The 27,501-nt window shown below is 39.3% G+C and overlaps 1 protein-coding gene across 5 annotated transcripts in view; it reads left to right on the top strand.

Annotated features, from left to right (window-relative positions):
• Positions 1 to 5,017: 5,017 nt before the first annotated feature.
• The window catches only part of Casp8ap2 (caspase 8 associated protein 2), a 32,171-nt gene continuing 9,687 nt past the window's right edge, over positions 5,018 to 27,501 (top strand). For 2 of the 5 annotated variants that reach the window (XM_048353832.1, XM_048353836.1), the window contains exons 1-7: positions 5,084 to 5,291; positions 11,582 to 11,663; positions 14,289 to 14,357; positions 15,916 to 16,016; positions 16,584 to 16,658; positions 19,948 to 20,063; positions 24,744 to 26,935. In XM_048353832.1, the coding sequence (XP_048209789.1) occupies positions 11,609 to 11,663; positions 14,289 to 14,357; positions 15,916 to 16,016; positions 16,584 to 16,658; positions 19,948 to 20,063; positions 24,744 to 26,935 (2,608 nt within the window). In that variant the 5' untranslated portion in view covers positions 5,084 to 5,291; positions 11,582 to 11,608. Of the gene's footprint in view, positions 5,292 to 11,393; positions 11,664 to 14,288; positions 14,358 to 15,915; positions 16,017 to 16,583; positions 16,667 to 19,947; positions 20,064 to 24,743; positions 26,936 to 27,501 lie in introns of those variants that run through there. The other 3 variants (XM_048353834.1, XM_048353835.1, XM_048353837.1) reach the window with 3 other exon arrangements.

Raw genomic sequence — 27,501 nt, forward strand, 5'->3', positions numbered from 1 at the left:
TTATCAAAACTTGGTACTGGCACATGAATAGACTTGAGGACCAATGGAATAGAATTGAAGACCCAGAAGTGAACCCGCAGACCTATGGCCACCTAATCTTTGATAAGGGAGCCTAAAATATGAGATGGAAGAAAGATAGCCTCTTCAACACATGGGGCTGGCAGAATTGGCTATATACATGTAGAAAACAGAAGTTAGATCCTTATATATTACCCTGCACCAGAATCAATTCAAATGGATCAAAGACCTCAAGGTAAGAGCAGATACCCTGAAAATACAGGAAGAGGTAGGGGAACCACTAGGGCTCACTGGCACAGGTCAAACCTTCCTAAATAAAGATCCAGAAACACAACAAATCAAAGAAAGGCTGGATAATGGGACTGCATTAAACTGCGGGAGTTCTGCAGGGCAAAGGACATAGCTAGCAAGATAAATAGAAAACCCACAGATTGGCAGAAGATCTTCACTAGCCATGCAACAGACAAGGGCCTCATATCAAAACTATGTATAAAGCTAAAAAAATTAAACCCCCTAATAAAAAAAATCCTCAAAGAAACAACCACACCATTAATAAGTGGGCTAAAGAATTAAAGAGAGTCTTCCCTGGAGAGAAAATAAGAATGGCCAATAGACACGTGAAGAAATGTTCAACATCTCTGACCATAAAAGAAATGTGAATCAAAACCACATTGAAATTCCACCTCACCCAGTTAGAATGGCCATTAAAAGAAAACAAATAATAGTAGATGCTGGCAGGGATGTGGTCAAAAGGGAATGCTACCACACTGTTGGTGGAAATGTAAACTGGTTCAACCACTCTGGAAAGCAGTATAGAGGTTCCTCAAAACACCAACATAGAGCTTTCCTATAATCTAGCAATCCCACTTTTTGGCATTTTACCCAAATGACCACAAACAAGGCCACACTAAAGCTACCAGAACAACTATGTTCACTGCAGCAGCATTTACCATAGGTAAGATATGAAACCAACCCAGATGCTCCTCAGTAGATGAATGGATCAAGAAAATGTGGTATATATACACAATGGAATTCTATGCTCCCATTAGAAACAATGACATTGCTCCATTCGTAAGAAAATGGAAAGACATGGAAAAAGTCGTATTAAGTGAAATATGCCAGACCGAAAGAAACCTAGTTTCCCTCATTTGTAATTAGTATCTTTCTAAGATAGTCCTAGCAGTGGATCACAATAGCTCAATAGCTGTGTACATATGACCATATAAAATTATGCTAACTGAAAATGAATTTCAAGATCTGGAAACAAGAGGATTTTTTTGCTATTTGCTTTTCGTTGTTTTTTTTGTTTTGTTTTTTAATGTACTGTGTGAGGTTATTTCTTTTCTCCTTAATTTTTTACCCTTTAGTTTATCCCCTGTGGTCACTGTTTTTTTATTTTGGTGCCCTGTGTCTTGTATGTATGTTTATGTGATTTGGTGAAGGGAAGAGGAGCAACAAAATGGTGAGAAAAAGGGTAAAGGGTGAAGCAATGTAACAGTGATGCTCACAAGACACTATGTTGGAAATGAACTTAACAACTTGGGGAGAGGGGATCTGAGGGGGGGAACTGGGAGAAAATGAGAGAACACAGTTCCATGAGAAATGCACTCATTATCTTACTTATATAACTGTAACCCCTTTATACATCACCCTTACCAAAAAGACATGTTGAGCAAGGTTGTGAGACCTTGAGTTCAAACCCCAGTACTAGTGCAAACATAGGCATGTGTGCTTGTATGTACACAACACAAATGGGATCCAATCATTTGTTGCCAACAAGAAATATAAAACCCTGGTAAAAACAAATATAGCTTAGAGTAAAAGGATGAAAAAAGATTTTCCAATCAATGTTCTTCAATAAACTAAAAATAGACCTATCTTTTGACCCAACCATTCCACTTTCAAGATGTGTGAAGATAGCAAGAGGAATCTCAGTGAAAGCTGCTAGTCAATGGAGGTTGTAGGATGGAGAAAGAGAAAGCAATGGAAAATGCTATTCTGATTAAAATATACACGTCTGAATTATCTTGAAGAAACTCCTTGGTATAATTAATATACACCAAAAGTAATACACAGCAAGAAAGCAAAATAGACTCTAACGGTGGGGAGGAGGGAAGCAGGGAGTGCAAATGAGGTAAATGAGCATGAGTATGGTTGAAATAGTTTATTTGTATGTTTGAAAATTAAACCTGCTCAAAATTTGTAAAGAAGTGAGAGAGATAAGAAAGAGTGATTAAGATGAGTTTAATAAGGATACAACGTATGCACATACAGAAATGTCACAATGAAATTCCTCAATATATCCTACTTTGAAAAATGCCAGGTACTAGTGGCTCAAGCCTGAAATCCTTACTACTCAGGGGGCTGAGATCTGAGCTAGCCCAGGAAGAAAAGTCTCCAATTAACCAGCAAAAAGCTGTAAGTGGAGCTGTGGCTCAAGAGGTAGAGCACCATCCTTCAGTGAAAAATCTAAGGTACAGTATCCAGCCCTGAGTTCAAACCCCAGTACCAGAACACACACACACTATAAATTTTTTTTGAATGTAGTCTCACGCAGATAAGTTACTTTTAGCAAGTGTGTCTGTTACTTTCACATAGCGGTGACCAACATTCCTGAGAAAAACAACTTCAGAGGTGGATTTCTTTTGACTCCATGGTTTGAAAGAGTTCGGTCCACTCTCTCTTGTCAGAATAGGATGAGGGTGATAGTCTGTGGTGGAGGAACCTCTTCACAACTGGTGGCCAAGAAGAGAGAACAGCGACAGGAAAAGGTTGGGGAAGATACAGACCATAAGAACACGTTCTTCACTTCTCAATAATAGATTCAAACTTTGAATCACCAAAAAGACAATTCTTTTGACTTTTTTAGAGTAGTTTATCAATTCCCCGAACTAATTACCTTAACAAGCTACAGCTGTTCTCAATCACCACCGGGATATTCCCTTACATAGAACTACTTACCACGTACTTGGGTATACTTCCTTAAAGAAGCTTTATCTGTCTTTAATCACCACAAAGACAAATTAAATTGTTCATGAAGTCAGAGTCCTCACAGTTTAATGTCTCTGGAAATACCTCCACAAATAAAACCAGAGGTGTGTTTTGCTAATCTTTAAGAATTTTCTTTATTTTGATCAAGTTGACAAAACCACCAACAGTGACATTAAGATGCATTATACTCAAACTGACACATCAAATTTGTACAACTATTTAAAGATAATTTTAAAAATTAAGAAAATGACCATTATGTTCTACTCCTTGTCAATTCGATACCCAAGCATATCCCCTTAAACTATAACATTTGGTCCCAGCCACACCCTCCAGAAGACCATGTCCATTTTATAATGCAAAATGCATTTAGCCCATCTCCCAGAGTTCCCAAAGTTGTAACAGCTCCAATGTTGTTCAAAGTCCCAGTCCAAAGTCTCTTCTGAGCCCCTGATTTTTTCAAGTTACATACTTTCAAGATTCACTAGCACACAGTAAATAATTTGAACAATAGTACACAGGAAAAATTTTAAAAGTTTATTTTTTGCTTGTGATTTAAGAGTGTTTTTCTCAGCTCCATCTTCTTGGGCAGAAAAGGAAGGAATAAGGGAATAGCGAGGGAAAAAAAAAAAGTATTTGAAAGCTGGGCACTGGTGGGTCACACCTGTAATCCTACCTACTCAGGAGGCTGAGATCTGAGGATCACGGTTCAAAGCCAGCTCAGACAGAAAGGTCCCTGAGACTTATCTCCAATTAATCACCAGAAAACCAGAGGTGGGGCTGTGGTTCAAAGTGGTAGAGTGCTAGACTTGAGCAAAAGAGCTCAAGAACAGTGCCTAGCACCAGAGTTCAAGCCTCATGACTGACAAAAAACAAAACAAAAACCCCAAACAGTATCTGACCAAAGCAAAACTGTCACCCAGAAGGGCAAACATTTAGCCCTATATCTCCTTGTCAGGCATCAAGTGGCACAGCATGTGAGATCTGATGGACACAGGCTCCAAGGCATAATGTGAGCTCCAAAGGACATGAGCTGCCCCACTCCTATCATCTTGCATTTTGTTTGTTTTTGGTCCCAACACTAGGGCTGGAACTCAGGGCCTAGGTGCTGTCCCTGAGCTTTTTCACTCAAGGCTTGTGTTCTGCCATTCGAGACACAGCTTAACTTCCAGCTTTTTTAAGTTAAGAATTGAGGTAAGAGTTTTCTGGGCAGGATAGCTTTGAATAGAGATCCTCAGATCTTAGTCTCCTGAGTAGTGAGGTTAGAAGTCTGAGCCCTTGCACCCAGTTCAAGGTCAGCCTGAATTACATAGCAAGGCCCTTTCTCAAAAAAAAAAAAAAAAAGTGGAGGAGGTAGTTGATTATGGTTGATTATGTCTAAAGTGCGCGCGCGCGTACACACACACACACACACACACACACTCTCATACACACACGAGGAAATAAGTAGGGATCAAGGTCAGAATACTGCTAAAGATGTAGCTACCTGGTGTTGATTAATGTCATCGCCAGAGGTAGACGCTGAGCTCCTGAAGCTAGATCTAGCAGTAGGTTTCACCGGGCAATTTAGGTATGGTAATCTTTTACAAACTCTTCTATCTCCTACCTTACTAAAAGACTCTTTGCTCGCCTCATCCAAGCTCCCAACAGCCTGTGCTGAAGCGGTCCGCCTCCCATCCAGGAAAGCATCTTCGGGACTGGGAGCAAGATCGCTGGGCCAGCTTCCAAGACAAGTGGAGAACGCAGCTGACACCAGAGAGACCACGCCTCCGGAGACCTCAGTTTCCCTTTCTTTAAAGAACTCCCCCCCCCGATCCGCCCCTTCCGTCGTGAAGCCCCGCCCCGTCGCCGCCCCACCTCCTGACGCCCCACCCTTTTCCTTTAAGACAGACGGAGGAGAACAGAGTTTGGCGCCAACTGTGTGGGTTTTTTTCCTCCTTCCAAAGGCGGGAACTTGTTGTGTGCGCCCGGACGTGCTTTACGTCTCACCTGATTGGCTGCGGGCCCTCCATCCCGCCTCGTCGCTCGGATTACGTGCTGCTATTGGTGGAATTGCCAGAGAGACCTCAGTGTCCAGAAAGGAACCCGGGCTGTCTGGGTCTGTAGAGGGCGGGTAAGTTCCTGTGGGGACCCACGTCGCGCGGGGCTCCGAGTGAGAAGTCTGCACGCTGCAGTAGTGTCCTGAGCGGAGGCCAGCAGTGATCACAAGGCCAGAGTCGGAGGGATTCTTCTGGAACGGCCGAGTCCGTGGGGCAAGGGCCGCGCCTGACCTCCGGGGGCCGCAGGTAGCCACGTTCCCTTCACCCTCAGGTGCAGCTTTGGGTTCCGTCCTCCTCCGTGTCCTCCGTCCCTGGTGGCCCCTCGCGAGGGGCTGGTAGGGGCTGGGAGAGAACGCATGGGGAAATTGCCCTTTCAGCCATTCGTCCCACCACTTCCCCTCCCCCCTTCCCCCAGTTTTTGCCTTGGTCTGTGCCTGAAAGCTTTTGGGGGACATCCATAGAGAGGTGGCAGGGTGGCAGCTGGCACTAGCTGTTCCTGACTCTGTTAAGCCTGGAGAAGTGGTTTATCTTGGTCTCTACAGCACCAACAACTAAAATGAGATGTGGAATTCACAGACTCTCAGGATTTGTGCTTTGGAATTAGGTTGACTTTTGACCTCCCTATCCTTCCCAGGTCTTTCCAGCCCACCATAGATCCAGCTTCTTAAAGCCCTCCAGTCCCTCCCTCAGCGGAGGCCATCCAAGAAATTGTTGACATGAAAGAATTTCTCTACCAAACTCAAAATATTTTTTAAGCATTCCCTGTCATTTTACAACAGGCCTTGGGGCTTAATTTTAGCTTCCACTTACCAGCAGTTTGCCTTGGGCAAATTTCTTAATAGGCTATTTCAGTTTCCTCATCTGTAAAATGACATAAAGAACAACATGGTGCAGAGCACCCTGGCTCTAGTCTATAATCCTAGTTACTAAGGAGGTTGAGAAGTGAGGCCTTTTCTTGTCTCCTTGCATTAAGACACTCCATATTCTTCCTAGAGTTAAATTTCTGAAATGAATACCTAACATGATATTCTGTCTTTAAAACTTCATTGGTGCGCCCGGCCCTACAGGACAAAGTCCCAAGTACCTTCTGTGGTATATCTTCTTTCTAAAACTTCCTATTTTATCTGGCCTTTACACATAGTAATCTGTGGCTATTTATCCTTGGACTTGCCTGTGAACTCCTAGGTAAATGAAATGAGAGTCAGATCTGGGGATATTGTGGGAAGTATGTTTGCAAATTAGAACCCAGTTCAATTGGTCTTTGGAATTTGGGGAACTTTGAAATACTGAATAACAAATGAGGTGAGGAAGGTAGGTTACCATTGTAAATTCAAACGATAAGAGTTTGTAAAGATAATGGAAATACAATATATGGAAGAGTACTGGAAAGGTTTTGTGCAGCATGTGATTATGAGCAGGAATACTGTAGAATAATTAATCTGGTACTCGTGTATGGCCTGTATTTGGAGTAGGAAGATAATTAGGTAGCTGTGTGGGGACCCAAAATGCATTAAAATGGCAAGAAGGTGGATCAGAGGAGAAAACATTGCAGAGGTAATGTTATTTGCTATTGGGAATGTTAGTGTTACTCTTAAGAAATATAGTTGTCAGGTGAACGGATAAGGAAAAGTTTGGTTGTTTGAACTAGTGGGTTGTACTTACAGAAATGCTTTTTGTTTTGTTTTGGTTTTGTGTTTTTTTTTTTTTTTTTGCCAGTCCTAGGCCTTGGACTCAGGGCCTGAGCACTGTCCCTGGTTTCTTTTTGCTCAAGGCTAGCACTCTGCCACTTGAGCCTCAGTGCCACTTCTGGCCATTTTCTGTATATGTGAGGCTGGGGAATCGAACCCAGGGCTTCATGTATAGGAGTCAAGCATTCTTGCCACTAGACCATATTCCCAGCCCCAGAAATATATTATCTTCAGCATTGTTGTTGCTTTATATTTTACTACATAAAAAGGAAGAAAATAAGATATTTATATCCACGGGTTCATAAGTTTCCATTATTCATATACATTTTCTTAAGTATCTGAAATTGTACTACTGAAACTGTAATAGCCACAGCTCTGTGAAATCCTTTAGATGTGAGTTTTTTTGTAGAATATAAGATGAAGAAGGCATTGAGCAAGGCTAATGGGATCTTTCTAAGAATAAACATGAGCTTCAGTTAATGAACACAAACATATCTTTTGGCTGTTTTACAATTTTTTTGGCTGATTTCTTGGTTTATTTAGCAAGCAAGACAGAATGTCCACATATCTGCATTATTAGGAATATGGAAATTTATGAAACGACATTAGTTCATGGTCTGTGGCCATCATGTAACTATTTAAGTTAATTAAATAGTTCCTTAGGGTGGCACCAAAAGATAGATATGTCTTGTTTCCTGGTTTATGTGGTTAATAAGATTGTGAAGTGGTGAGACTATCCTAGATGATCCAGGTAGTTCCAGTGTATTTGCCCAGGTTCTTATGAAGGGGAGAGCTAGAGTTATGAAAGTCTATGTGATGACAGAAGGTAGAGCAGGGGAGATGCCGATGTGACTGTGGAAGCAGAGGATGGGGAGGAAAGAAGATATAAGTTGTTGGCTTTGAAAGTAGAGGGAGGGACCACCAGCCAAGGAATGTAGGCATTCCTTTTAGAAACTAGAAAATGTAAACAACAAATTCTTCAACCTTCAGAAAGACTGCAGCCCTGCAGACATTTTAGTTTTAGACCAGTGAAACTACCTCCAGAACCGTAATGTAGTAAAGTTGTGTTGTTTATGACACTAAATTTGTGGTTGTTTGTTAGAACAGTAATGGGTAACTATTGTGTTAGGCATATTTCAGGTACCGACATATATGAGGAGGTAATTGGATGGCAGTGACCTACAACACTAGTTCTCTAAATATCAGAAATATGGACTTTCAAGTCTAACTCTAGACTTACTGAATTGGAAACCTTAAGGATATAGAGCCTATGTGTTATATTTGAATTCTTCTTGGTGTTTTTGAAGTATGCTATAGTCTCAAGGACAACTGCTTAGGAAAGAAATTACTACAGTAAAATTTGCCAAGTGCAGTTATAACATGTTCAATAGAATAAGTAGACATTTCTGCTGTAAGGGGTTTGTATGTGTGTGTGTGTGTGTGTGTGTGTGTGTCCACGCGCACGTGCACTGGGAATGGAATCCACTTGCTAGATGAATGTTCTACCACTAGAGCCACAGCTCAACTTGGTGGTTAATTGGAGATAAGATTCTCAAGGAGTTTTACTGTCTGGGCTGGCTTTGAACTGCAATCCTAAGATCTCAGCCTTCTGAGTAGTTAGCCACTGACACCCAGCTTTGGTTAGTTTTTGTTTATTTGTTTTTAAATCTGAGTGTGGAACACATGCTAGACATAAAAAGATTAACATAGGCTTCCATGAGGAAAATTATAAGAAAGATTTTTGTTAGTATGGAAACTTGAGGAATAATCTCACTCTGAAATGGGAATAATGACTGAGTGGAAAGGAAACTTTGAGACATCTAAAAATAAAATCACGGGCTGGGAATATGGCCTAGTGGCAAGAGTGCTTGCCTCCTATACATGAAGCTCTCGGTTTGATTCCCCAGCACCACATATATGGAAAACGGCCAGAAGGGGTGCTGTGGCTCAGGTGGCAGAGTGCTGGCCTTGAGCGGGAAGAAGCCAGGGATGGTGCTCAGGCCCTGAGTCCAAGGCCCAGGACTGGCCAAAAAAAAGCAAAAAAAACCACAAAAAAACCAACAACAACAAAAATAAATAAAATCACTAAGTTTGTGACTACTTGAAAGTAGGTGTGAGGGACACGTGCTTAACCTGTGTAGCACCCTGGGTTCAAACCCTGGCACGAAAAAGGAAAGAAGGAAAATTGTGTGAGGATAAAGGAGTCAAAAATAGTGGAAGCTGGCTTTCAAGAAAATTGAAACAAGAAAGATGATTGTTTACACAGATGGTCCCTAGTTTATAATTTTTGGATTTTAAAATAGTGCAGAAGCAATGTGCATTCAGGAGAGACTGTACTTGGAGTTTTTGAATTTTCATCTTTAAGTGCCAGCATACGTGTGTCGGACATTTCTCCTGTTCCCAGGTGACAGAGGCAAGCCACGACTCTACTCAACCATGTGGTCATGAAGGGAATGTCAGATGCTCCTTCTGCAGATTGCTAGGATGTTCAGTAGGCTAGGTGTATTAAATGTACTTTCCCACTGAGGATATTTTAACTCTCAATGGATTTATGGAAATGTAACTACGTGGTGAGTCTAGGAGCAATTGTTACCTCCCACATCCAGGCATTTGTTCTATTTTCCTTCTTCCATTGTTACATTGCATGTAAACAGTCTTTTCATTCTCCTCTCTTCTTGTATTTCTTTTTTTTTTTTTTTTTTTTGCCAGTCCTGGGCCTTGGACTCAGGGCCTGAGCACTGTCCCTGGCTTCTTTTTGCTCAAGGCTAGCACTCTGCCACTTGAGTCACAGTGCCACTTCTGGCCATTTTCTGTATATGTGGTGCTGGGGAATCGAACCCAGGGCTTCATGTATATGAGGCAAGCACTCTTGCCACTAGGCTATATCCCCAGCCCTCTTCTTGTATTTCTTTTTAATTCATCTCACACATTAGTCTTCTTATTCCATTTTTGCTTTTTCCCCTTTGTTTCATTTATTTATGTCGATGTTTCCAATTTTAAAAACTTTTAGTGTTCTTAACCTTTTGAAAGATCTAAAGCCCAGCTTCTTTTTTTTTTTTTTGGCCAGTCCTGGGCTGTGAACTCAGGGCCTGAGCACTGTCCCTGGCTTCTTTTTTGCTCAAGGCTAGCACCCTGCCACTTGAAAGCCCAGCTTCTTTGGCCTGGCACTTAGTGTCTTCTATCTGCCCTAAATGAATTTGATACGTATTTACGTTCTCCATGTACCTCAATCAAGCTCTCCTAGTTTTGCTAAAAGTACCCTCTTTTGGAATCTACAAACCTTCCAGATGTTCCCTTTTCTGCTGATATCCAAGTCCCATCTCTACAAAGCAAGTCCTGCCTACCATGTGTATACATTCATTCTCCACACAATTTTGCTAGCATTTGAGGTCAAATAGTGGCTTCCAAGGGGCACTGGACACTGGGCACTAGGACACTGGAAAGTGCGGGCTAACTGGATGTCCAGCTAGCTTTTTGCCCTGTCTTTCCTTGAACTGCTATCCTGATCTCTGTCACTTGAGTAGCTGGAAATTACAGGCTTGAGTAGCCTCACCCAGTTTCTTTTGTTCTTTCTTTTTTCTTTTGGTGGTATTAGTGATTCAATCAGAGCCTCTTACTTGCATGACAGGCACTCTGCTACTTAAGGCTTTTATTCCTAGGCTGGCTTTGAACCTCAGTCCCAGGATCCTAGATCATAGGCTTGAGCCATGTTAGTGTCTTTTTCTCCAGGCTGGGCTGGATGATGATCCTATTTATGTTTCTAGCCATTGCTTGGATGGTAGGCATGTACCACCATGCCCAGCTTTTTTCTGTTCACTTGGGGCCTCACAAACGTTTGTGTGTGTGTGTGTGTGTGTGTGTGTGTGTGTGTGTGCTGTCCTAGAACTGTGATTCTCCTGATACCTAGCCATTGGTTAAGATGGGATGAGTTTGCCTTCATTCAGGACCCTCCTAATCTTAGCCTGCTGAAGTAACTAGGATTATAGGCATGAGCCTCTGGCACCCAGCCGGATTTTTTTTTTTGCCTTTTTTTTATTAATTAAATTTTATTGACAAGGTGTTGTGCAAAAGGGGCACAGTTACATAATAGGGCAGTGAGTACATATCTTGTGATATCTTACACCCTCATTTTTCTTTCCCTTCCCTAGATCAGGTAGGCATATATTCAATACCCAGTGTACCAAAATCATATACAGTAGCCATGTGGCATACGCCAAAGGAAATTCACCTAGAACTTTAAATATAACGCCAACAATAGAGTTTGCTTATCCTTGTCTTATATTATCATATGTACATAGCTGTTGAGCTATTGTGATCCTATGATAGGTCTATTTTAGACCTTTTTATGTTTAGTAGTTGTTTGGTTTTAGATACATAATGTAAGGTCGCTGACCCAAACCTGTGGAAATACCATTTGACAAGAAGTTTTTTGTTTCACAGACCTGGTCTCTACTGTACCCCCCCCCCCCAATAGTCATATATCAAGGAGACCATGCCCCTTTGTTTTCTGTGTTCTAGGCTTGTCTCGCTCAACATTATTTGTTCAAGTTCTGACTATTTCCCTGTGAATATCACTTTTATCATTTTTAATCGCTATGTAGTATTCCATTGTGTATAGGTACCACATTTTTTGGATCCATTCATCTGTAGAGGGCCAGCCAGATTTTTGTTTTACTGTTTTTGACTTTTGCCCTAAAAAATGATAGGCTCTTTTTCTAGAATTTCACAAGTGTGCTATTTAGAATGAAATAGAATAAGATTATTCATTGTGTCCAAATTTGAAAATTGCTTTTGACTTGAAGCTACATTTATTCTAACCATGAAAAATGCTTGCATTTAACATCTTAGATGGCACCTGTCAAAAGGAAATAGATCATGGCAGCAGATGATGACAATGGTGACGGAGCGAGTCTATTTGATGTCCTTTCTGGTAAGAGCTACTCTTCAACTGTCTTTCTAAATTCACACTTCCTTTTTTATTGTTGGGACTTGAACTCAGAGTGGAATTGAACCTAGGGCCTTGGACATGTGCTCTACCATTATACTAGAGAGGCTCAAGTCTCTCTTTCTGTTTATTCTTAGGAGAAACTGTTACTATTAACACTTCATCCCAACACAAAAATGAATTAATACAGAAAAGTGCCTGGAAGATAGAGTAATTAGTAAATATAAACCTCCTTTTGTTTCATTTTGCTGAGCCTGAGTATCCACACAGGGTTTACATATATTAGGCAAGCCCTCTACTGCAGAGCCACATCCCCACCTTCTTTGTGGTAGGGGTGGTGGTGGTGGCAGTGGGGATGGGGTGAATCTTACCAGGCCTGGAATTCCTAGGTTCAGCCTCCTGATTAGTAGAGATTGCAAACACACACCACTCTGCTGGGTTAACTTCCCTACTATATGTGTTGGAGTCTCTAAATGTAGTAAGTAAGCAATTTTACCACTAGGAATGGGCTTTGAACTTAGGTAAAATTGGTAGGCTGATGCTCTACCACTTGCCATGCCTCCTAGTCCTACATTTTGCTGGTTATTTTGGAGATAGAATCTGGTGAACTTTTCTGCCCAGCTTGCCTCAAGCTGCCAACCTCTTTGATCTTAGTCTCTTAAGTAGGATTATAGGTGTGAGCCATCAGCACCCAGCTGGAATTGTAATAACTTCTATTGAAATATTCTGAAATGGGTATTTGTTACTCTTGAAGTTCATGTTTCTAGTAAATGCAATTATGCTTGTTTATTGTTACTCAGGGAAAAAAATTAATGGCACAATGGTGAGTTGTTTGAAAAGGAGGAAAGCAGAACTCAGGAAATGAAATGTGATAAATTTGAGGCATGTCTGGGATATATAGGAGAACCTGTCTGAGAAACAAAACAAAACTGAAACAAAACCAATAAAACCACCATACAACAAACCAAGACCTGCTAGTAAAGTAAGCCCAAGAAACAGATTTTTTGTGTATGTGTGTCAGTCTTGCTCCTTGAACTGAGGGCCTGGGCAGTGTTTTTTGCTCAAGGCTACCCTCTTGAGCTATAGCTCTACTTCCAGTTTTTAGGTGGTTAATTGGAGGTATATGTCTCATAGACATTTCTTCCCAGGCTGTCTTTGAACTCAATTATCACATCTCAGCCTCCTGAGTAGCTAGGATTACAGGCATGAGCCACCAGCACCTGGCAGGAAAGAAGTATTTTATGTTTTCCTTTGTGCAGTATTGGGGACTGAACCCATGCCTTATATATAATTAACAAATAGTTTGCCACTGAGCTATATCCCTAGCCAAAAATAGAAATATTTACATAATATAAAGAAGGTAAATCTTCCAAGTATTGCTGTAACACATATTATTTAGTCATTTTATCTTAATTACAGTTATTAAACTTGTTAGGTTATAGAAGACACATTTATTGGCTGGAATTATGATTACTATTTTATTGAGTGAAAACCATGGTAAAAGCAGTTCTAATTTTATTTAAAATGTGTTTTTAAAAAAATTATTAGAGATAGGGCTCAACTGGTAGAGTGCCAGCCTTGAGTGGAAAAGCCAAGTGAGAATGTAGGGCCCTGAGTTCAAGCCCCACTACCAAAGGGGGGAAAAAGAAGAGTATTTGTAGATAGGGAAGGGCTCACATCAGTGTAATCATCATATCCATTGTGGGTAGATGGCTGAATACTTTTTTCTTTTGCTGATGTAGTTTCAAGTTGTTATGCTTTTAGGTAGTTCTCCTGTGATTTTTTTCCTACCCCATGGTGCTTTCTCTTTGAAACAATTTAAGCCAGCAGAAAATTTGAAAGAATAATGAACATCTTTATTTTTTTCATCTAGATTCACAACTGGTGTGTACTTTATTATTAATCTCATTTTGTAAACACAAGTGTTTTCATTTCTGTGTATTACTCTGTTCTCAAATCCTGTCCACATGTGTATGTTCTGCTTTGTTTACTTTCAGGGTTTTCTTTTTTGTGTGTGTGTGTGATGCTGGAAATGGAACCCAGGATCTTGTATTTCTTAACAACACATTAGTCTCGCTCCTAGCCCATTCATTTTTAAGAGAATGGCAACCTTAGCATACATTCTACTTTTGAGTATGTTTCTGCATTTTATTCTAATTTCTATGTGAGCTTTTTGAGTGTAACTTTTTGTACTCATATAGTACTATCTGCTTTTAAATATTATTTTCCCTCTCCCCTTTTTCTCTCTCTTTTCTTTTTCCTTTGGCAGTTCCGGGAATTAAGCTCTGGGCCTCTCATATTCCCCTTTAGTTTGTACCTGCTTTGCATTGCACCCCCTTTAGATAGCTTTTCAAATAATTAGTATAAAATTTGTGGTTATTTGAGGATTAGGCTGGTACAAAATAGTCTTTTATTACTGTATTTATAATACAGTCTAAATCTAAAGTAGTCAATTAAAAGCCTCCATGCCAAAATCTTATAGTTCATAAGTATGTAGTACACTTCGTCTCTTTTTTGGAGTAAAAATATTAACTGTTTTCCTGGTCCTTTAGGAATTGAAAACCCTCAATCTATAAAGCCAGTTTTAACTAATCTTTGCTGTTCTTGTAGCTTCTCCTCTGAAAAATAATGATGAAGGCTCATTGGACATATATGCTGGACTGGACAGTGCTATTTCTGGTATGTAAATTCCATAGGATGGTCTCATATTGTCTTGGCATTTGGTTATGTCTGTGTAATTGCTGTCAATTCTTGCCAATTTTAGAGTATCTAAATAATTTACATATTCTTTGAAATAATTATACTCAGCTAATTCAAGCAATTCTCTCTCTCTCTCTCTCTCTCTCTCTCTCTCTCTCTCTCTCTTTCTCATCAGGGCTTGAACTCAGGGCCTGGGAGCTGTCCCTTAGCTTTTGTGCTCAAGGATAGTGCTCTCTACCACTTTGAGCCACAGTTCCACTTCCAGTTTCCTGGTGGTTAATTGGAGATAAGGAGTCTCACAGATTTTCCTGCCCTGGCTAGTTTTGAACCGTGATCCTCATCTCAGCCTCCTGAATAGCTAAGATTACAGGTGTGAGCCACCAGTGCTGGACTTCTTTCCATTATTTTTATCCGGAGGCGGTACCCAGACTAGCTTTGAACACATGGTCCTCAGGTCTCAACCTCTTGAGTAGCTAGGGTTACAGGCATGAGCTACCAGCACTTGACTTTATCCTGAGTACTTTTACTAGGACATATTAGTTGTTCAAAGAGATTTTTTTTTGGGGGGGGGGGGCAGGGCAATCCTAGGCCTGAGTACTATTCCTAGCTTCTTTTTTGCTCAAGGCTAGCACTCTGCCACTTGAGCCACAGCGCCACCTCTGGCCATTTTGTATATATGTGGTGCTGAGGAATCAAACCCAGGGCTTCATGTATAGGAGGCAAGCACTCTTGCCACTAGGCCATATTCCCAGCCCTCAAAGAGATTTTATTGTGCACATACATATAATATACTTCTATTTTTCTTTATCCTCCATCAACCCTTCCCAGCTTTCCCCTCAGGTAATTATTTTCTTGCCTAAAGCTTGAATATGACAGATTAGCGCACAAGTTTGTTATTCATCTAAGTCCTCAGGTTTCATTAGATCTTGTGCAAAAATACATTTAATGTCACTCCTTCCATCATTTCTTTCTCATCTCTCCCAACCCCACCATCCTCTCAAGTTACATGGTTTCACATTTCATTTTCATTTTCACATAAATCCATTAAACATTATAACTATATTCACCCATCCTTTTTCTCTCCAATTATATGCTCTCTTTTGCCTTGATTTACCCCTCCCAATAGTACGTAGTAAAAATATTTTATACAATTCAAATATAGCTGGTGATGCTATCTGTACATACCTTACCACTCATTCAATTACAGATCAGATTATGGTAGAACGTTTAAAAATTCTTATTACTATAAATGTTTTCAAATGCATCAATAAGAACAAGATACTGAGACTCTAATAACCTTTCCAAATTGATCCTTTTCTGGAATCAGATCCCTTAATGTCTTGAACAGAAATGATCTTCACACTTAATTTGTTGACACAGCCATTTTATGTAAACCAATCTTCCAGCTGTCAATTGTAAAATCAGTACAGATTTAAATGAAATGTGGAGATTGAAAATATATAACTTTTGGGGATAAACATGGCATCATGAAGCCTAATAAATATTTTAACATAGGATTTTGTTGTTGTTGTTTTAGATAGTACCTCTAAATCCAGTGTGTCATTCAGAAATTGTTTGGACTTATATGAAGAGATCCTGACTGAAGAAGGAACTGCAAAGGAGGCAACATATAATGATGTATGGGTTGCCATGGTTACTAAGGATTGTTATTTTGTGTTTTGTATTTATTGAAGAGCAGGCAGCAGCTTACTATTGAACAAACATTCTGTGTTTAGGAATTCTTAGATTAAAAATGTATTTCAGTTAGCTGTCAGTATGATTTACAGCCTTTTTTTCCTTGATTTACACTGAATTAAGTTGTATGTTGTAGAATGTTTCCTGAGACTTAAATGAGGTAAATTTCTTTCTGCTGTCTTTGAATTGTAAAGTTTGGGTGTGAAATTTATCAAATTTCTCTTTAGTGGCTAGATTAGTAGTAATCTAGTCTGCTGTGTTGGTGCACGCTTTTATTCTCAGCACTTGGGAGACTGAAGCAAGAGGATGAGAAACTTGAGGCAAGCCTGTGATACATAGCGAGACCTCACAAACAAATCCCCCCTCTGAAGAAATCTGACTTAATCTCCATTAGTGAAAGTAGACTTCATTTATCCTTCTTAGTGGATTGAAAATCTTTAAATATTCTTAAAATCATTTAAACTATGAAAATATTGAGAATAATGATTGAATTCTTTTATGTGTCACCAGTTGCAGGTAGAATATGGAAAATGTCAGCTGCAAATGAAAGAGTTGATGAAGAAGTTTAAGGAAATACAGACACAGGTAACGATGTAATGAATTTTTTTTTTGCTTTGTAAACATTTTAAATCAAAACTTTTAAGGTAAAGGAGGGTGCTGGTGGCTCATGCTTAAACTAGCTATTCAGGAGGCTGCTACTCAGAGGGTGGTGTTTCAAGGCAGCCTGGGCAGAAAAGTCTAGAGATTTTATCTTCAAAATAACCAGCAGAAAGCTTGGCTGGAGGTATGGCTCAAGTAGCAAGAGTATAGGACAAGCAAAAAAAAAAAAAAAAAAGGCAACAAAACAAACCCACCAAACTTCAAGAAAACTTGGGTTTAATTCCTAGTGGAGGTAGGGTGACTTAAAATTTACTAGTCAGGAGATTGTGATGGGAAAGCACTTGATTCTAGAAGTTCAGATCCATTCTGGGCAACTTAGTGAAAAGCCATCTCTTTCTCTTTTAATTTAATTTTATTGTCAGGGTGAGTACAGAGGGGTTACAGTTATATACGTAAGGTACTGAGTACATCTCTTGTCAAACTTGTTACCTCCTCCCTCATTTTTCTCCCACCTTCCCTGTTCCCCAGTTTTACAGTTAGTTTACAACATACTCTCTTGTAAGTATTGCTGTTGCATTGGTTTGCCCTTTGTCCTTTGTCTCACCATTTTGATGTTCTCCTTCCCTAATTTAGATAAACATATATACAATACCCAGGGTACAAAAATCAAATACAGTGACAAACAAGTTAAACCACAGGGAAGAAAAATGCAAAAAAAAAAATAATTTGACATAGTACATTAAAAATAACAACAACAGTGAAAAACCACTTGTTTCCATATCTTGAAGTTCATTTTGCTTAGCATCATCTTTTTTTTTTTTTTTTTTTTGGCCAGTCCTGGGCCTTGGACTCAGGGCCTGAGCACTGTCCCTGGCTTCTTCCCGCTCAAGGCTAGCACTCTGCCACTTGAGCCACAGCGCCACTTCTGGCCGTTTTCTGTATATGTGGTGCTGGGGAATCGAACCTAGGGCCTCGTGTATCCGAGGCAGGCACTCTTGCCACTAGGCTATATCCCCAGCCTGCTTAGCATCATCTTAACTGATCATATGTACCTAGTCATTGAGCTATTGTGATCCTCTGCTAAAATTATTGAATAGAATTTAAAATACTAAAATATTAGTAATTTATAAAGAAGCTCTTGTTTTTATGTATGTGTGTGCACTTGTGTGTGTGCCCCTGTGCTGAGTTTCAGGGCTTTGCATTCTCCCTTGCTTTTTTTTTCCCCCCCTTCTCATAGCTGGCATTCAAAAGCTAATGCCTCAGCTCCATTTCCAGCTTTTTGCTGGTTAATTGGTGGTAAGGTCCTCAATGGTTTGTCTGCCCAAGCTGGCTTCCAATTGAGATCCTCAGATCTTAGTGTCCTGAGTAGCTAGGGTAACAGGCGTGAGCCATGAGTGCTTAGCTTTGTTTTTTTATAGTACTGGGAATCAGACCTGGATCCTTGTGCATGCTAGGTAAGTACTCTACCACTTAGGTGCAGCTCCTGTAACACCAGCCTCCTATTTATAACACCACAGTGTGTAAATGGGAATTAAAATGATAAAATTTGGCAATATATAAGGAAGGTCCGTCCCCCCATGGTGAAGTTTAAACACAGCTGTCACATACTAAGCATGCACTCTTAGCACTTGAGCAACACACATCTAGTCTCTAGCATTATTTTTTTATATGAAATTGATACAGGAAAGTTGAATGGAGAGAAGAAAGTTGAATTGCTAAAATGTCTTTAACATAAATGATCTGTTTGACATAAACCAACTAGTAACCAAATGATTTTTAAAAAATAACAGAAGTGGATGGTTTTTAAATTAGTAGCTTTAAAAGGTGAGTGTGATGGTAACCTGTCTGTAATTTTAGCATTCAGGAAAGCAAGGCAAAAATATCACAAGTCCCAGAACACCCAGAGTTATACAGCATACCTTATCTTATCTGTCCCACAAAAACATAGTCATAAAAAGTAAAGATTCAAAGATTTGTAATTACTTTTATGGAAAAATATTGACGCCTATCAATTGTTGCCAGAATGGTCTTTTTTTAATTTATTTTTATTTATTTATTTTATTTTATTATTATTATTTTTTTTGGCCAGTCCTGGGCCTTGGACTCAGGGCCTGAGCCCTGTCCCTGGCTTCTTCTTGCTCAAGGCTAGCACTCTGCCACTTGAGCCACAGCGCCACTTCTGGCTGTTTTCTGTATATGTGCTGGGGAATCGAACCCAGGGCCTCATGTATACAAGGCAAGCACTCTTGCCACTAGGCCATATCCCCAGCCCCAAGAATGGTCTTTTATTGGCTTGTGCTTCAAAACTCAGGAATAGGATGTTCTGTTCCGATTTTTACTTTATGGTAAAATGTTTCTTTTCTTCTGGAAGAACTGATCAACTCTTGATTGTTTATCTGAGAATGAATTGTCTTTGTCAGAATATTAATACATAGTTCAATGTTTAAGTATAATATTTTTACTGCTTTTTTTGGTTTTAATTTTTAATATGATGGACCAGAAAAAAACACTTTTTCTTGCTTTTGTTTTTGGTCATGGGGCATGAACTTAGGGTGCCTGGGTGTTATCCATGAGCTTTTTTGCTTAAGCCTACCACCTTAAGCTCTACTTCTTTAAGCCACAGCTCTACTTCTGGTTTTCTTGTGGTTAATTGGATTTGAGAGTCTCATGGGCTTTATTGCCGGGGCTGGCTTCAAACTGCAATTATCCTATCTCAGCCTCCTGAATAGCTAGGATTACAGGTATGTGCCGTCAGCACCCACCCTGTTTTTGATTGCTTTTCCATCAGGATCCCTCTTTTAAGTAGTTTCATTTTAAGTGGGATTTTCTGGCACCAGTTACTTCTCAGAATCTCAGCTTCCTTGTCTAAGAAATGGGAATCGTAGTTATTCTAATAGTTGATTTTGTTGTTTGTCAAAGAATTACATAAGATAAAATGCCTAGCGTGGAGATATTATTCACTAATTAGCAAAGTGAGCATGGTATCACAGCCTATATTTGCAGCACTTGGGAGTTTGAGTCAGGAAGATTAATATCAAGTTTTAAGCCATCTTGGATTACACAGCCAGACTTTGTCTCAGAAATTAAAAACAAGGGAACTGGGTATGGTGGTGTACACTTCTAATCCTAGCACTCAGGGAAGCTGAGGCAGGAGGATCTTGAATTGTCTCAAAAATAAATAACGCAAATAATAGCTGTTGCTAATGTTAAGTAGTACAGTTCATACCCTGTAGATACCTATTTTATTAATACACTTTATTACCATGTATCTTAGAATTTCAGCTTAAAAAATGAAAACCAGTCTCTTAAGAAGAATATTTCAGCACTTATCAAAACTGCTAGAGTGGAAATAAACCGAAAGGATGAAGAAATAAATAATCTTCACCAAAGGTATAGTAACTAAGGGGTGTAAATCTGTTGCAAATTGGGCTGGGAATATGGCCTAGTGGTAGAGTGCTTGCCTTGCATACATGAAAGCCCTGGGTTTGATTCTTCAGCACCACATATATAGAAAAAGCCAGAAGTGGCACTGTGGCTCAAGTGGTAGAGTGCTAGCCTTGAGCAAAAAGAAGCCAAGGACAGTGCTCAGGCCGGGAGTCCAAACCCCAGGACTGGCAAAACAAATCTGTTACAAATTACATGGGCATTGATATGTAGAATATATTTTTACTTTCAGCAAAAAAGTGAAAAATGTATGAAATATTGAAGGTTGTCAAGTGATTAGTGATTAATACAATAATGATTCATAATTATAATGGTATGAATGTTACTTATACTATGTTATCACATTCCTCTGTATGGTTTCTAAAGCATTATTTTTTTTTTCTTGGAGAAGGTGATATATCACTATTTCTTGAAAGTCACATTCAATTACTGAAGTACCAGGATAGCAGGGGGTAGGAAGATAGTGGTTGAGTACTTGCTTAGCCTACCTGAGGCTCTAATTTCAATCCTTAGCAAAGGCTGGGAAAGACATCTATACTTGTTTTTGTTAATAACAACCTCTCAAGTAGATATTTCGCTGTGAATTTTGCTTGCTTATTTTTTTTTTGAGCAAGGGGATAGATATTCTACCCTGAGAAGTTTAATAATTTTCATAATGAGTTCTTTAAGAAACTTGTCCTAACTCACTGCTTCCATTTCTTCTTTTTCTACGTACTCTTGAACCCACCCCAATCTGACTCCATTGGTCTACCAAAGCAGCTGTCATTTTGATCAAAGTCAAGTAGTTTTGACTTTCTATTTGTCCTCTTGCAAGTTGTTTGACCCAGTTGAATCTCCCTCTACCTAATAGTTTTTTCCTTTGGAGTTAATAATGTAATAAGTTTCAGTTTTCTTCTTGAGGTTTATTTTTCTGTACTTGGCTGTTGTGAGTTTGAGGACCTCAAAGCCCAAGCCTGTATCCTTTCATTTCTCTATCAAGATTTTCCTACAATTTCACCCATGCTAGATCAGTTCCATTTATGTATACATTCCTACTTTATAGCTGTATGTCAGTATCTTTGAAGGTTTTCCAAAATTACCTCATCCAAAAGTGTATTTGGCACCTAACTTTTTCCATTGGTTTCTAACTCAATAGACTGTCAACTGTCTTCTTCATTATTTAGTTAGTGGAAACTAGAGTCCTAGGAATTGGGTGATGATTTATTGAATACTAGCATACTTACGAGTTAAAGGTGTTGCCCTTAGTAATTACACATCAAAATTGCTTGCTGAAATGTATACTCACCCTTTGTTGGAGGCTTAACTTTCAGTCATCGTCAGATTTGATTGATGTTTATATCTTTATGATCTTGTAAATCATTGACTTCTTTTAGTTCTACAGTTATTGCTGTCTTTTTCTCATCTGAACTAGCAGTGATCTTTGTGCTTCTTGCTATCTCTGCCTGCAATCTTGCTTTCTCTAGTCTCTGGTTTACCTCTCAGTAATACGGTATAGCCACAGGACACATTCTGAAGCACACATCTGGACCGTTGTATTGCCCAGATTATCTCATTCCACCTTCCTTTCTTTTATTAATTACCTTTTGTGGTATACATTGGTTATATAAGGAAGGATTTTATTGTGATATTTCCACACACATATTCCAACCAATCTCACCTACTCCGTCACTTACCTTCACCTCCTCTTTTCTACAACAATGTTGACCATTCTATTCATTTTCATACATGCAAACAATTACTTTGACCATGTTCATCCTCATTTACCCTCGTTAACCCACTCCCCTCTCACAAGTACTTAGCTTCCTAATGCCTGCCTTCCCCTCTTTTTTGATTAAAATATATAATTGACTTTTAATTGTTCTTAGGTATAAAAGATCATAAATTTTATCTTGGTCCACAAGGCCCTTCACAGTAGAATCCCAAACAGCACTTCTGTGCTTCCCTCTGCTTGAGCTGACATACCTGATGTTCTTTCAGCTCTTTGGTGGTACCATGAGTTCTGCCTCAGTGTGGGCTGTTTCCACTGCCAGAAGTGCTCCTCTTCTTCACTGTGAAGTGCTTACTCATCCCCTGGTCTTGACTTAACCTTCATTTTCACTAGTACTTGAAATCATGAATGAAATGACTTAATTAGTATAGTTTCTTCCACAAGATTGCTTTATAGAGCAGAGACTTGTGTTCTGAGCATTATTTTTCAGTTACCTCGACAATGAATAATTACTTTATTGAGTGAATAATGTTCCATTGTGTGGACCATTTTGCGTTATTTAGTGGTACCTTAATTTTTAGTTGTACTGAGGTTTGAACTCAGGGCCTTATTTTCACTTGGTTTGCTTACTTGGTTGGCTCTCTACTACTTGAGGTTCAGCTCTGCTTTTTTGCTAGTTATTTTGGAGATGTAGTCTCAGACTTTTCTGCCTGGACTGACTCCAGATTCCTCCAGAATCTATTCCAAGGTTGTCATAATGAAAGTACCACAGATAGGTAATTTAACAGAAATTTATTGTTTCATTCCCAGATGCTGTAATTCCAACATGTAGGTATTGGCAGGTTTGGTTCTGTCTGAAGGTTCTAAGGGAAGGATCTGTTTCATGCCTGTCCCTTGGCTTATAGATGCTTGTTTCCTTCCTGTGTGTCTTTATCTTCTTTTGATCTCTTTATCCAAGTTTCCCCTTTTTATAATGATACTATGCATATTGGATCATGGCTCACCCTAATGACATATAAAAGTTGTTTACTTCTATAAAGACCTTCTTTAAATAAGATTATGGACTTTTTGCTAGGAACAATATTATTCAATATTATTCATAGCACTATCTACATATTGCCTTAGGTTATATGTTTCTTAAGTCATCCTTTTGCTTTATATCAATTTTGCCTTATTACAGGGTCTTTTAAGTTTTGGGTTTTCCACAATACTGAGTAGGAATAGATTTTTGGATAGTCAGGAACATTATTAAAATAAATTATTATATACATTATATTGCTACATTTTGGAAAATAGTTTTCTAAAACACAAATTTTATGTTAGGATGTGGGCTTTTTTAAAAAAAATAGTAAATCCATATCATTCTCAGGAAAGAATCATAGCTCTATATTTCCTTTTAATTTTACATATTATGTACCACTCTAAAATGGCCAGTTGATGCTTGTGTAAGAAATTATACAATGTACACAATTGTCTAAGAAAATACACAACCATTGGTGTTGTGTAAGAAATAGAAAAATTTGATAGGAAATGCTACAGAGTTCCACCACACCACTTCTGGTTTTCTGGTGGCTAATTGGAAATAAGAGCTTCACTGACTTTCCTGCCCAAGCTGGCTTTGAACTGGGGTCCTCAGATCTCAGCCTCTTGAGTAGCTAGGATTATAGGCATGAGCCACAAGTGCCCAGCCTAGTAATTTCTTATCTAGCAATGTTTTACTGTTCCTTTTGGTTCTGTTAGGTTGGGTGAGGTGGGGGAAGGGATAAGATCATTAGTCCCAAAAGAAATGAACTTATGATCATGTGGAAATTCTGTATCTGTAGTAAAAGAAGTCCAAAAGGGATGTATGGGGATAAATTTCCTTTGAAGCAAAAGCAAATGAGATTTCCTTGGTTTGAAAATGGACACTTTAGTTAGAAAGTGGTAGATTCTGGGTTTTTTCACCCCTGGTGCTGATGATTAAATTCAGGGTGTCTTCTCTGCTTGGCAAGTGTTTTGTTTGTTTGTTTGTTTGTTTGTTTTGTTTTTAAACAGATTGCTTCAATGACAAGGTTCTTTTTCTGTTTTTAATAATGTGTATTTTATTATTTTTATTATTATTATCATTTTTTGCCAGTCCTGGGGCTTGGACGGACTCAGGTCCTGAGCACTGTCCCTGGCTTCTTTTTGCTCAAGGCTAGCACTCTGCCACTTGAGCCACAGCGCCACTCCTGGTCGTTTTCTGTATATGTGGTGCTGGAGAATCGAACCCAGGGCTTCATGTATATGAGGCAAGCACTCTTTGCCACTAGGCCATATCCCCAGTATTTTTTAACTGAGTTAAATCTCAGTCATTTGTTCCTTTATATTTGGCTTTACCAGTATAGTATGTAGGCCCCTAATTATTTTTTGTCAGTCATAAGGCTTGAACCCTGGGCCTGGTATTGTCCCTGCGCTTTTCTGCTCAATGCTGGCACACTATCACTTGAGCCATAGTTCCACTTACAGTTTTCTGGTGGTTAATTGGAGACAAAAGTCTCACAGAGGGGCTGGGAATATGGCCTAGTGGCAAGAGTGCTTGTCTCGTATACATGAAGCCCTGGGTTCGATTCCCCAGCACCACATATATAGAAAATGGCCAGAAGTGGAGCTGTGGCTCAAGTGGCAGAGTGCTAGCCTTGAGCAAAAAGAAGCCAGGGACAGTGCTCAGGCCCTGAGTCCAAGGCCCAGGACTGGCAAAAAAAAAAAAAAAAAAAGTCTCACAGACTTTCCTGCTCAGCTAGCTTTGAACCACATCCTCAGATCTCAGCCTTCTGAATAGCTAGAATTACAAACATGAGCCACCAGCACCTGGCAAGGGTCCTAAACTTTAAAAGTGTGTTACATGCAAGTAGAATTTGGAATGTTATTAAATATCAATTAATTTCTGTTTCTACTAGATTATCCGAGTTTCCACATTTTCGAAATAATCATAAAGTCTCAAGGCCATCAGATGCAGTTAGAACAAAAGATCTCAGATCCAGAACTCCCCATCTGGATGATTGTTCCATGTCTGAAAACAAAGTTAAAAGTGATGTTCCTAAAGATATACATCATAACACTTTACTGCCAAACGTGGAAAAGGAAGGAAAACCACATTCTGAAACACGGAATGCTTTGCATTTGCCTACACCTACTGAGAAACATTGTATCTTCAATGGTGTTTGTTCACGTTCTGATCAAGTTAATGAAAGTATCTCAAATGAAGATAGTAAAAGAGGGAGGAAAGGTATTTTACACAGCCCATATAGCAGAGGAACGGACAGAACACCGAAAGACTTAGGTAACAACTGTGGTAATGGTGACCCAAGGAACACTGAAGCTAGTCCAAGGCTACAGAGACGTCCTGAGAAACATGGTCCTGCGGAGCCAAAGGCTGAAAGCAAAAATTCAAAGTCTAGAAGCAGCACAGATTCAGATTATAAAAGTGAACGTAGTTCTTCCTGGGAGAAAGAGACTTCTAGAGAAAAATCACATACTCGAGTTGAATCTGATAATGACAAAAACCTGGAGAGAGAAAGTGGACGATCACAAAATATGAGTAGAAAAGAACTTCAGTCACAGAACAAAGAAGAAAGAAAAGGTGATCCAAAACATAAATTGCTAGTAAAGGACCAAGATCACTGGAGACAGCCTGACCGAACAGTGCTTCCCCATTCTAAGAATGAAGTAAAATCTCATAATTCCAGTAAATATTACCCAGAAGAGAGAAGAGGAAGAGAAGATTGTAAAAGAGAGAAAAGTATAAGTAGTCATGGTTCTCAAAATGGAAGGTATTCATCCTCTTCAAGCCGAACTTACAAGCATCCATCCTACAAAGAAGTGGATGCTCTGCACTTTTCCAACACACCATTCAAGCCAGAAAGGCATAGAACTGAAGATAAGAGGAAAAGAGAAGAAGAAAAAAGGAGAAAGAACAAGGAAGAAAATAGGCATAAGAAAAATGATAAAAAATCACCTACAGACCATTTGCCAAAGACTTACAAAGAAATTAAGAAACCCACTACCGATTTAAAGAGACAGAAAGAGCCAAAAAGCGATAAAGGTGAAGTCTCTAATAATGTTTTTAAAGGCACAGAAACTAAGGAGCTTTCAACAAGACCTGTGGATGCTCCAAATGAAACAAAAAGCAAAGACCTAAAGTTGAGTTTTATGGAAAAATTGAATTTAACTCTGTCACCTGCTAAAAAGCAGCCTATGTCTCAGGATAATCAGCATGAAATTACTGATGTCCCTAAGTCCAGTGGCAAATGTGATTTAGGGTCCTCCTTGACATTTGTTCCCTCTGTCAATAAAGCTGTCTCAGAGGAAACCAACTCAAAGCTTCTGGAATCAAAGGTTGTTCTTCCAGAAGCCTCTGAACTGAGGATCAGTGTTCCAGAAAGCCAAGTAGAAGAGGAAAATAGTTCATTAGTTAAGACTGTTGAGAACACTTTGCCTTGTGAAATACCCATTTGTGATACAAAGACTTCTTTCTCAACACCTACAGAAGCAAAGCAAGGAGAATCCTTGTTCATGTCATCAATGGAAATGGGAGAGACCGTGGATGGTGCCGGGGCAGCAGCTTCTGCAGTAACAGATGTAAAACAAACCGATACTTTTCAAAACTGTGGTCCAGAATTGGACAGGGAAAGACAGGATGGCTTGAATGTCTGTGGTATTTCTGAAAGTTTGGACATGAACATGTCTATTTCAACAAAAGTGGCTGAAACCAGTGAAAATCTTCAGATGCCTCCAGTTGAAGCACTTAACAGTGTGCCAGTAAACCTTTCAGAAGCCAGTAAGCCCAAATTTGAGCCTTCTCCTGTAGGTACCGTGGTTGAGACTAAGTCTTGTCAGTTAGAGCCTTGCTTACCAACAGAGGCTCTACCATCACCACAGCAGACTGGGTTAATGGACCACAGAATAGAAATTGAAGACATAAACTCGGTATATCATGACGATGAGAACTCAGTTTTGAGCATCGACTTAAGTCACCTGAGACCCATCCCAGAAATTATCAGTCCTCTGAATAGTCCAGTGAGACCTGTTGCTAAACTTCTTAGAATGGAAAGTCCATCTCATATTCCATTGTATAATAATAGTCATAAAGGTAATAGTTTATATTATTCTCTATAATTCACTTTTCATGAGCATGTGAAACATAAAACAGATAGTTGCATTTGTTTTTGATACCATTAAAATAATACTCTGACATTGTTCTTTATCTAAATCTAGATAACTCTTAAATCTGTCTTTTTTTTTCTTCCTGGTGCTGGGGATTGCTTCTCTCATTGCTAAGCACACTTTCTCCGGGCTATAATCTAGCCCCTTTAGTTCTTCTTTATATAAAAAAAGTAAAAGGACATATTATTTCAAATAATACTTTTCTGTGTATTTAAATATCTACCTACTGGTGCCAGGGATAGAAGCCAGGATCTTGTGCATGCCAAGCACACTGAGCTATAGTCTAGGTCTAGGGGTTAGATACTCTTTTGTTCAAAGGCCATCATCAGATAACTGGATGGTAGCCATTCAAGTGAAATAGTGATTGTTGGAATAACCAAACTCTTAAACTTGGCAGGTACCTCTTGAGCCCTTTTGCATTGCTGACAGTCAAACCCAAGGCTTGAACACATACTTGGCAAGTGCTCTACCACTGAACAATACATAACTGTA

The sequence above is a fragment of the Perognathus longimembris genome, chromosome 9 (assembly GCF_023159225.1).
Source record: "Perognathus longimembris pacificus isolate PPM17 chromosome 9, ASM2315922v1, whole genome shotgun sequence".
NCBI lineage: Eukaryota > Metazoa > Chordata > Mammalia > Rodentia > Heteromyidae > Perognathus > Perognathus longimembris.